Source organism: Primulina huaijiensis, unplaced genomic scaffold (assembly GCF_012295235.1).
Source record: "Primulina huaijiensis isolate GDHJ02 unplaced genomic scaffold, ASM1229523v2 scaffold34327, whole genome shotgun sequence".
NCBI classification, from domain to species: Eukaryota; Viridiplantae; Streptophyta; class Magnoliopsida; order Lamiales; family Gesneriaceae; genus Primulina; species Primulina huaijiensis.
The window spans coordinates 1-12,042 of NW_027358020.1; the positions used below are offsets into that span (position 1 = coordinate 1).

Here is a 12,042-nt window from a genome sequence, read left to right on the forward strand (position 1 = left end):
TGCTCCCTCGCAGTTATTATTCTGGCCGCGAATCGTCCGTCGTTCCCGGTCTTCATAATAACGATGAAGAAAAGTTAGTTAGTGTTGCTGGATTTGGNCCAAAAAAATAAATAAAAAAATTTGAAGATTTCAGAACTTTAAGTAGAGGTATATCATTTATAGATTTGTCTTTATATATAAAGATAAACAGATTGAATGAAGCTCTATCTTAAATGAAAAATATTACAAGTTACAGTCTATATATATTCAATAATTTAGATTTCTTCCTCAATTAATTCAGTGAATTTTCTTGATCCGCTTTCAATCTCGTATGACAAAACCTAATGAAGTTTCACAATTTTTTCCCCAAGAACATGCTATATTTTATTGACAATTAAATCAACAATTTCATATATTATAAGTACAATTATTGAAACAAACGAATTTGAATATATATTACCATACTATATAACAATATTTAAATAAATTCCATGAAAAGTTTACAAATAAATTATTTTTATGTTTGCTGCTTGAATTTATCTGTGAGCACTTAAAACCCATTAATTGGTATTGCATGTGAAGGTGCCGATTGAGGAGCACATCGAGGCACTGGATTGGCTTCGTTCTCAGAGCATAGATCCCGTGCTCCCTCGCAGTTATTATTCTGGCCGCGAATCGTCCGTCGTTCCCGGTCTTCATAATAACGATGAAGAAAAGTTAGTTAGTGTTGCTGGATTTGGTTCAGCTGTTTCATTTCGCCATCTCGATGCATTCTCTTTGAATGATTGGCATTCCATCAAAAGGTATGTTCGAATCCATCACATTTTCGAGATGCGAAATATTCCAAAAAAATAATTAACATATATGGTTTTGATCAGGTTCTTGTCTAAAAGCTCTCCACTGATCCGTGCTTATGGTGGAATGCGTTTTGATGCAAGAGCTAACATATCTCCCGAATGGCAAGACTTTGCTTCTTTCTATTTCATGGTACCTCAGGTTGAATTTGATGAGTTTGAAGGAAGATCGATGATCGCTGCAACCGTTGCATGGGACAACCGCCTTTCCACCACATACGAACAAGCAGTTGCTGCACTCGAGGCCACCATGCGGCAGCTTTCAAGTGCCATCAAATTGAACGATAATTCTTCTGAACAACCTATTTTGCTCGATCAAACTCATGTTCCCAACCAAATATCTTGGGAATTAGCTGTCAACAAAGCCTTGGACTCAATTAAAAGCAAAGATTCCGCTCTAACCAAGGTTCTAATCTAGCAAGATCCTCCTAGTCAGTTTGTTTTCCGTGACATAAATTCATGAATGGTTACTAACTGAGAAACTATACAATTATGTATGTATGTATACATGCAGGTTGTACTTGCACGTAGCAGCCGAGTACATACAAATGCAGAAATCGACCCCTTAATGTGGTTGGAAGCCTTACAGGCTGAAGGAGTTAACTCCTACCAATTTTGTCTCCAACCTCCAGAAGCACCTGCTTTCATTGGGAACACTGTGAGTATAAATTTTCAAGTCTTATTGTTATTTGGCACCTTGAATTTTTTGTCTTGCAATATTTTGATATTCTTTTGTATATATTGTGGATTAGCCCGAACGACTATTTTACCGAGACCAGCTGAGTGTCACCAGCGATGCATTGGCCGCTACACGAGCTAGAGGGACGTCAGAGGCTCTAGATATAGAGATAGGACGCGATTTACTTTCAAGGTAATTAACTAGTTATCAAATTATTAAAACGACGTCATTGTGTCACTTCAATGCTTAATGTTCTGAACAGAATCATTTTGTTTGGTGATTCATTTGCAGTCCTAAAGATCACCATGAATTTGCAGTAGTAAGAGAAAGTATCAGAAGAAAACTCGAAGTACGTTTAGCTTAGATTAATCATTCACTGATTAAAGCAATATGTGGATTCACTTTAGAGTTCATACGTTATTGTTTGATTTCTTACGTGATAATTCTTGTATGCCTTTAGGCTATATGTTCGAGCACAATAGTTGAACCAAACAAAGCTCTGAGGAAACTCCCACGAGTTCAACATCTTTACGCTAAACTCACAGGCACACTCGAAAGAGAAGATGATGAGGTATGTATACATAACATAGGTCCCCGCTTACTTTATTTAACTTAATTTGTTCCTTGGAATCATGTATATAAAGCAGTGATTAACTGTCAAAAAAATTTCCAGTTCAAGATTTTGTCATCTCTTCATCCAACTCCAGCTGTTTGCGGGCAGCCTATGGAAGATGCCCGTGTATTTATAGTCGAAACCGGTAGGCACACTCTACTCAGCTGGCCTTATAAGTCATAATTCGAATATCTTACCACCATTTTGGTTCTGCGAATTAATATAGATGACACTGATGCATTTGACATTAATAAACGATGCAGAATCATTCGACCGAGGTTACTATGCTGGCCCTGTTGGGTGGTTTGGTGGAGCAGAGAGTGAGTTTGCTGTTGGAATAAGATCAGCCTTGGTTGGCAAGGTAATATAATATATATTAGCATTGCCTAGCACATATGAATTAAATTGATCGAAAACTTCGCGACTTCATCGATGAAATTAAATAAATTTGCATTGAAATATGCTAGGACATTGGTGCTATATTGTATGCGGGAACTGGGATAGTAGAAGGGAGCAAACCAGCCATGGAATGGAAGGAATTAGAGCTCAAAACCTCACAGTTCACGAAATTGATGAAACGGGAAGCACCTCGAATGGCAATAAGCGGACAGCATTGAAGTGCAGATATATGGATGGAACTGGAATACAAAACCCACATTTTTTTTCTTGTAAATACGAATAAGCTAGTGTTGAGATGAACCAATATGCAGTTGTTGCTCTGTATTTCCCTTATTGCTTTATTCAATTGTTGGATTTTTTTTATGGATGGTTTACTCTATTTTATTAGTCAACTTTACACAATGTGATGCTCCAAATACTATCAAGTAATGGATTCAAATTTGCAAAGTTGATGACATAATTTTATATGTGTTGGTGAGATTCTCCGAATCATCTTCATTTGATATGCAACATGAAGATAACTAAATTTATGAAGATATGTTAGCAAATTTGAAGTCGTGACAAGAGAAAACTCTTTGTCCTTAAAGACGAATTTGTCCCGTACATGGAGCTCATGGAATATGGTAATCGTCTCCTAAATCACAACGATTTCCAACTTGTAATAGTAGCACTATGAATCAAAAGTTTTATAAACATAAAATGAAGCAAACTCCCTTTTGAGAAGAGAAAAGAATAAGAAGTTCAAAATGAATGCAAAATGTTTTTACTTTGTTTGATCATCTCAAATTTTATGTTATGTTGTCTCTCCTTATTTTAATTCATTCAGATGGATTGATATTAAAGTCTGAAATCTCGAAAATGTGACCAAGAGACACCTTTTGATGAAAAAGATCCATGAAAACTTGCAAACATTGGTAAACAAAGCCGTCAGACGCCCAACGCCACTTTATAGGAGCCTAGGCGACTCCCTCTCTACCGCGGAATTTCCAGGGCAACAAAAGAAGTGTTAAGTTGCCTCTTTTGCTATTTGGGAAATTTCCTCGTAAATTTTAATAAAGACGCACATTTGATGTTCTTGTTCGGTCGAGTTTTTTTGTCTTTTCTTTTGCTTAATTTATATTTATTAAGCTCAAAAGTTCCAACAATCTCCCACATGAATGAAATGAATGCACGTGATGTCGAAAGAGAGTTTACACAAAAAAAATATCGCATCAAGAGATGTGACTTTTAGCTTTGAACATTCTTTAGTAAAATATTATAGAATTTGCTAGGTCACGAAGTGAACATGATGTCTTGAACTTCTTGCGGTTTGTGTAAAACTGGACAATAGTACATGCATGATAATTTTTCTATCATTTCATCTTGGTTTTTCGGTTGTGTCCGTTTTGCTCATGGAACAAATCTTGGTTTCATAAGTATTTTTTTTGAGGCCATCAATCATCACACTCACATAAAAGTAACTTTCCTTTAAACATATCCTACCATTTTCCACCTTTTATAGATAAATAAAACATTAAGGCAGTGTTTGGTTTATGGGATTAAGTGAGTTTATAGTTTTTTAACTCACATAATCCCATGTTTGGTACGTTTTTTATTTAACCAAGTCAATCCCTTCTATGTATTATTAGGTTATATTAACTGGGATAAAATAATCACTCCTCACCCTCTAGGATTATTTATCCAACTCTTAATCCTTCCTATTTTTCCAATTTTACCCTTCTCATATATCCAAACTCACCACCACTTCCCGCCACGATCGCCCACCGGCCACCGGTGGCCGCCGACACCGTCGGCTGACCGCCGCAGCCGACTGCCGGTCGATCATCGGCGGCAGCCGACGCCAGCATACCGCAGCCGCCACCAGCCGATCACTTCCGGCCGCCGCACCGACGTTGCCGGACCGTCGCCTCCACCTCCGCTGTCGGATCGGCCGTCGGACTACCGACGCCATCGGACCGCCGCCGCCGGAGTGGAAGAAAAAAAAGGAAAAAAAGGCAATTTTGTCCTTTCATCAAAAAATTCAAAATTATCCTACACGTAAAAATCTTACCAAACATAATATTATTTTACACCATACATTACAGTTCTACGACAATCATTTTCTTTATCATTTATATACTAATCATTAGTTTATTTTATCCTCCAACTAAACGCAGCCTAAAAGTGCAATACTTAATATCATTATATTGGTAGGTTACAACACTCATCATCTTAGGAATTAGAATGGATTAATTCTCGAGTGTGAGCTCAATTTCTCATAATTTTGTTGTACCATTAAACCAAGCTCTTGGGATCTTCAATCAACAAAGTTGAGTTATCACTATGAAAACTTTATTTTGAAGATTTTAAGTGCATTCCTCTTGACAAGCTATATACTTGATCTTCATCTTAGGCTTTATACGACAGATTTGTTAAGTTATCTTATGATTTATCTCAATCAAAATTATAACATCATTGAAGATTAAGTTAGCACGATATTATGTATTTGACGTATACGTCCAGACCTACCATCATTCATTTAATTTTGTGTCATATTTTAACATGATATGTTTACCCTAAATACGACACCCTCATATTTCGAGTTATTTATAGGAATTTAAGACGTTTTTTGAAATGTATAGAATTTTATCAAATTTAAATTTTATGCGTTAAAACTTATAAATCAAAATTCAAGAATTAATTTCTTGCAAACTTGGATTTAAACGTAATTGCTTAAAGAATACAAAACAACTATCTAATATAATTCTAAAGTTTGAATTTTAAGCGCATACATAGAAAATCAAAATTTTAGTTTATATCTTGTAAAATTTCTGGATTTTTAAGTGTGAAAGCTTAAAAATTCCCATGTAGATCAATTAAGATAGAAATAAAAGAAAAAAGAGAATGATGTAGTTCAATTACAGTTGTCAATGCTTCCCACCACAAATTTGGGTAAGCATAAGTTTACCAAATTCTAAGCAATATGAACTTATACATCCAAATTCAGGATTTACTATCTTACTAACTTTGGATTTAATCGTTCTTGTATCAAAAATTCAAACCTCATATATTATTCTAAAATTTGACAACATTTAACTTTTTAAGTATTTCATTTCACTTGTCGTTGGATTGATAATTGAAACTTCGAAGTTTCCAAAATTTTAAGTGTTAAACTTAGAATTCTAAATTCAAAATTTTAAATATCTTGCAAATTTATATTTAAACATGTTTGCTTACAAAATTTAAAACAGCTTGGAATCTCGAATTCCAATCATAATTTGAATTTTAAGAGTAAAAGCTATAAAACTTAATTCAAAATTTAATATCTTGTAAATTAAAATTTTTATGTGTACACTGCCTATAAAAGTCAACTAGAATTAAACAACATAAAGTAGAACAATTTGTCACAACATATACAAGAACTATATAATTGATACATCATTCTTGTGTCAATAAAAAATATTAAAGCTTCATATTTCATTATCATACATTTTCAAAGTTGGAAACCAAAAAAGAAGAATCCAAAGAATGCTTATCATTGTTATTTGATCTGCAACATGAAGATAACTAAATTTATGAAGATATGTTAGCAAATTTGAAGTCGAGACAAAAGAAAACTATTTGTTCTTAAGACAAATTTGTCACACACATGGTGCTCACGAGATCTGACAATCGTCTCCCAAAATACAATGATTTCTAACTTGTGATGGTAGCACTATAAATCACGAGTTTTTTTAGCATAAATAGAAGCAAACTATCTTTCGAGAAAGAAGAAGTTCAAAATAAATGCAAAATAATATTCTTTGTCTGATCTTCTCAACGTTAATGTTAAGTTGTCTCTTCTTATTGTAATTCATTAAGAAGAATCGACATTCAAGTCATAAATCTCGAAAATATGATCAAGAGATACTTTTTGACAAAAAGATCCATGAAAACTTTTAATCATCTCTCTGTCCTGAATTTCTTGTTCCATCATATTTTCTTTTGTCTTCCAACGATACGTCATTAACAGGACTGTTTGCGGATGTGACGACCCAAATCGATATCATTGACCACGTTCTCAAAAATTGAACTTTCTAGCTAAAACATCAATTCTTAAAACATAGAAATAACATACGAATGATCTGATCTGGGTTGGTTCAAATCATACTTTTCCATGAATTTTGCCGAAACAATTAAAACTATAACCGCAACTTAATAGAAACAACATCGAATCTCTTCTGTTTTCTGAAATTAAACACGACAGCAGGAAAAAGTAAATAACAGCATGTTTACTCTAGAACTCGACTTGCTCTTTCTTTATTTCCTGAAACACAAAGGAAATTACTTAGCAAGGGATGTTATTTTTTTCACAAGAATGCTTAAAGTACAAATGTCTTAGCCATTATATGTCAAATCACAAATTCGGAAATAAATAAATAAATATGTAGGGAAAGTTTTCAATATTAATTATAGTTAAATACTGATATGTGCATTTAATTGTTATTATTTGTTATTTAGATTATAAACGAAATGCTGGCTTATTTTGAAGAATTTACTTTTGAATTTTTCTATAACAAAGTTTTAACATTNAACAAAAAAGATAGAAAGTACTTGCATAAAAATTGAAACGAGTACTTGGAAAAAATTTAAATGAATATTGATAACATAATGAAAAATCTCTTTAAGGTTTCCCTTATTTGGTCGTCATAGCAGCAGTGTTTGTTTTTTTTTGCATGCAGTCCCTCTTAATTCGTTTTGTATACTCCTCAAGAACCTCGTCGTCCTTAATTTCTATAGTAGTGTCATGTGCTTCACTTCGACCGAGAATGTTTCTCTTCGAAGATGTGGAAGCATAGCTCTTTGATCCTTCTTTGCTTGCATTATTTAGATTTCCTAATGATCTCTGTTTTTAGTTTGGATATTTTGGAGTGAATTGGGCATGGTTTTTGAACACTTTCAACAATTATTGAAACCATCTCTTCACTGTTTGTGACAGCCCTATCCAATTTTAACAGAAAACTATGACTCTCTATGTTGCGGCTGATTATATCATCGATGTCCTGCACATATGTTAGATATATAACATTAGATTATACACTTGCAAATGATATGATGAGGTAAAAATGCTTTTTCTCTCCAATAAGTAGTAAATTGTTAATCTTAATTTATACGTATTTTTGAACGATAAAATATAGGGTTTAAAAAAAATAAAAAAATGAATAAATAAGTAGGCAAGTAATCGAGCTGAGCCGAGCTGAACTCTTGAATCTTTGAGTTTGATGCATTTATAATCGAGCCAAGCTCAATATTTATTTAAAGAATATATTCATGACTCACGAACTTCTTTGAGCTGGTGTCGAGCCTAAATGAGATTAAGAAATACAAATCATAATTTAAATAGTCATCTAATCATTAAAAATTGTATTATATATTTACAATACAAATATTAAATTTGTAATTTTATTCTAATAAATAAATTTAATAGATTACTCTATATTTGATATAAGTAAAAAATGTAAAATACATAAATCAAATTGGAAATAATTTTTTTAATAGCACTCATGAGTCTACCAATAAACATGTGAACGATAAAATATAGTTTTAAAAGAAAAGCTAAAAAATAATTAAATAAAGCCACATACAAGTAGGTAAATAATTGAGCTGAGCCGAGTCGAACTCTTGAATCTTTGAATTTCACTTGTTTATAATCGAGTCGATCTCAAACTTTATTTAAGAAATATATTCATGACTCACGAGCTTGTTCGAAATTTTATCGAACCTAAATGAGCTTAAGAAATATAAATCATAAATTTTAATAGTTATTTATTTAATTAAACTGAATTATATATTTAGTAAACAAAATTTATTTTACTATTTAAATTCAAATTTTTATTATAATATATCAATTTAATAGATTATTCTATTTTTGTTAGAAGTAAAAGTATAAAATATATAAATCAAATATCAAAATTATTATTATTTTAATTTAATAAATGATTCATGAGTCAACCAACGAACATGTGAAAGATAAAATATAGGTTTTAAGATAAGAGGTAAGAAATAAAAAATAAAGCCAATAATCGAACTAAGCCGAGTCAAACTCTTGAATCTTAGATTTTGATTCGTTTATAATCGTTTAAGAAAAATAAATAAAAAATTTAAATAATCATTTAATTCATAAAAAAATTGAATTAAATATTTAGAAAAAATATAATATTCTTGTTTAAACACGTATTTCATTATAATAAATAAATTTAATAGATTTTTTTATATTTTTTATAAGTAAAAATGTGAAATATAAATCAAATATCAAAACTCTCATATATATATTTTTATCTAATAGTTGACTCATGAGCCTACCAACGGACATTTGAGTGACAAAATATATATTTTTAAAGAAAAGTAAAAAATAGATAAATAAATCAGCATACAAGTAGGCAAGCAATCAAGTTTAGCCGAGCCGAACTCTTGAATATTTGAATTTAACACGTTTATAATCGAGTCGAGCTCAAACTTTATTTAAAGAATATATTCATGGTTCATTAAAAATGTATTATATTTTTTGGAAAAAAACTATATTCTTATTTAAATTTGTAATTTTATTCTACTAAATGAATTTAATACATTCATCTATATTTTAGATTATCCGATTTTTTTTATATAAAAGATGTGTGTGGGTAGGGTATGAAAATAGAAACTCTATTTTTTGTACAATTTTTAAAAAAGTTTGTACTTCAAAATTTCAAAATCTTTTTTCATTATACATTTGTTAAAAGATAAATTTTCGGTTGAATCAATAGTAATAAGCATAGACAGAAAATACCAACTTTAAATTTTGAATTCTTATGTTGGAGCATATATTTATTTCTCGTAAATCTATTATGAGAAAAGTTAAATATAAACAAAACAATTGAAATTTCCTCAATAACCAAGGTTATTTGTTTAAAACATAAGCATATACTAATGCAACTTTTCTTAGTTAAAGTAAACCAATTTTTTAGCACTTTTGCATTAATATATAACTTTTAGTTTAACGATATTTCTAATAAATCAACTACAAGAAAAAAATGATGTTTAACGACAGTTTAAATCGCTCAAAAATTTTCAACAAAATTATAGTTTTGCTTCGGTATTTTTGAAGGGCTTTCTCTTTGTCTCCTACTTCTGTGATATTTTGTTTGTAAATTGTAGTTAAAGTCAACAACAATTATATCAGTTCGTTTTTAAATAACGAAAAATTAGATAAGATGACGGGGTGGTAAAGTGAATAATGGTGTTGGCCATTTAGTCACTATTTGGGGTGTTAGAATAACAAAGCTGATTCAAAAGGTTTCAATGGTCTCCATAAATAGTTGTTAGTGTGAAGTGACAGATTCATGTGAAAACTACCGTTAATTGTTGCGACGATTTCTCATTAAACTGCTATTAAAGTTATCAATGGTGTTTTCTACATAACCGTTTCTAATTCCAGCAACAAATTTTTTAAAAAATGGTTGCTAAATTTAATGACATTTTCTTAAACCGTCACTTATTTTTTTTAATAAAATTTTAATATTATACATAAAGTTTAAAATTGAACACTATTATTATAATGTGGAATTTGGAAACAAACAAAATGACATCGAATCAACAAATTCATAAATAAACACATGCATCGACGTAACACATATTTGGTGAGCTTCGGAGTATATGTTTCGTTGCACAAGTAAATATGCAAGATAAACAAATAGCATATGTTCGATCATGTAGTAGTCTATAAAAAATCTCAAGATAACACAAATAAAAAAGATTGTCGAGGAGCTAAGGGGTTTGGGTCTCGTCATTGGAATAATGGGAATCATCAAGTCGTCGTGATTCGCGTCGAATTCATGCTATTTTTTTCCGTAACAGAAGCGCCTCGAAGATGAAGACAATGTAGGTGGAGACTCTCTTCGATGTTGCAAGTTGTCTCTCTCCTTATTCCTAGCTAACAACTAAGGCGTGAATTGTATCTCCCAACGAGTGTATTATTTCACAACAAAAGAATAGAGAAAACACATGAAACATTAGTTGCAAATATAACGGTTCAAATAAAGTATTACCTAAATTAGTTGGAAAAAAAAAAAAGAAATACTAACTTAAAAAATATAGAATATCCTATACCAAGAAGAGAATGGAACAAAAAGAGAGATATATGCAAGTAAGTTCAAATGATCAACCAATAATAAAAAATTTAAAATATTCAATATATCGATGTAATTGCTTACAATTAAATGTGATGATGAGGACAATAAATGTAGCCTTAGTAACGTAAAAAAATCGCACACAAACAAATAAAAGAGAGATATATATAAGGAAGTTCAACGGACCAAAATGTAATGATCATGACAATAAATGTAGTTATATTGAAAAAGCACATGTAGCTAAAGACAATAACGTAAAAAACACACATGCACACAAGAGCATCCTCTTTACATGACCGTTGTTTATTTATTATTTATTCATTGTTTGTTGATCACATGCAAATAAGTAAATATAATACCTTTTAAAATGAAAAAATTGTATGATTTAACTAAGGTAATCGAAGTGTCGGCTCTCACTCAAATGGTGCAAACAGATCCCACGCTGCACGTTTCCCATTTTAAAACAAGATATTTGTTGCACCACTTGCTCCTTCCTTCGGTTTCTATTTTTTATTTTGTTTCGAGGTTTTGTAGCGGGAATCGGAGAAGGAAATCTTTTGCTGCTCTTAAAATTTTCAAGCCGCCATGTTGCCGTTAGCGTAGCTGCGTCAAATGTATCCTAATATAAGTTTGTACAAGTCAAAATAAAGAACATCATATAGTCGTGTCCGTTTCTTAAATGTATGTACCACACATTGAATTGATTTTCCATTGGAGGCCAGATTTTTTTTTTACATTAGTTTATATATCTTTTATTTCTAGTAGATTTAGAATTAGAGGTACAGGAGTTTGATTACTGAATCCGAATCTAACCCGTAAACAAGTTTCGACTTTAGCAATGTAATTTTATCCGTTGTAGTCTAGCAACAACATATCAGTGGGAGAAAGAGTTTGATGACTGAGTACGAATCTAACCCATAAACAAGTTTTGATTTTAGCAATGTAATTTTACCTCGCGGTAGTCTAGCAACAACAGATCAGCGGGAGAAAGATTAAACATACTTTACGCATTGGAACGACGACCGAACGGGAGAAAAGGTATTTAATTAAGAACGGAACAACACCGCACAACATTATTTCATAACCTCCATAACTTTTAATTTAATATAGCAGAATGACATAGACAAAACCTTAAATTAACGCACAAAAAGCTGCTTACATTCATGAACAGATATGCTAAGAGTACTGAATAATAACCGTAACAACACAGTAGCGATTCTCATGCCTTCTGGTTCTTGTATGGACAGAAGTTTGAATCTTCCCATTAAAGGGAAATTGCTGAAGGAAATATCAAAAACGATAGGCGTCTCTAGACTTGCAGATAATAATGGTGTGCATGTAACAAACTGGCACACAACTACAATTGCAAAGGAATAAAATACAAGCCATGATGCA

The 12,042-nt window shown here is 31.6% G+C and overlaps 1 protein-coding gene across 1 annotated transcript; it reads left to right on the forward strand.

Annotated features, from left to right (window-relative positions):
• Positions 1 to 662: 662 nt before the first annotated feature.
• Positions 663 to 2,887, forward strand: LOC140968253 (isochorismate synthase, chloroplastic-like). The gene is made up of 9 exons (XM_073429160.1): positions 663 to 782; positions 858 to 1,239; positions 1,348 to 1,491; positions 1,586 to 1,704; positions 1,804 to 1,861; positions 1,973 to 2,083; positions 2,186 to 2,270; positions 2,389 to 2,486; positions 2,593 to 2,887. The coding sequence occupies exons 2-9, from the start codon at positions 901 to 903 to the stop codon at positions 2,740 to 2,742; spliced, it is 1,104 nt and encodes a 367-aa protein (XP_073285261.1). The 5' UTR covers positions 663 to 782; positions 858 to 900; the 3' UTR covers positions 2,743 to 2,887.
• The last annotated feature ends 9,155 nt before the right edge of the window (positions 2,888 to 12,042 follow it).

Bases quoted from the DNA above. Each gene is read 5' to 3' on its own strand.
- LOC140968253 (XM_073429160.1), top strand. From the start codon at position 901: ATGCGTTTTGATGCAAGAGCTAACATATCTCCCGAATGGCAAGACTTT. The intron at 1,492-1,585 runs GTGAGTATAAAT...ATTGTGGATTAG, and splicing joins CTGCTTTCATTGGGAACACT to CCCGAACGACTATTTTACCG. The intron at 2,487-2,592 runs GTAATATAATAT...GAAATATGCTAG, and splicing joins GATCAGCCTTGGTTGGCAAG to GACATTGGTGCTATATTGTA.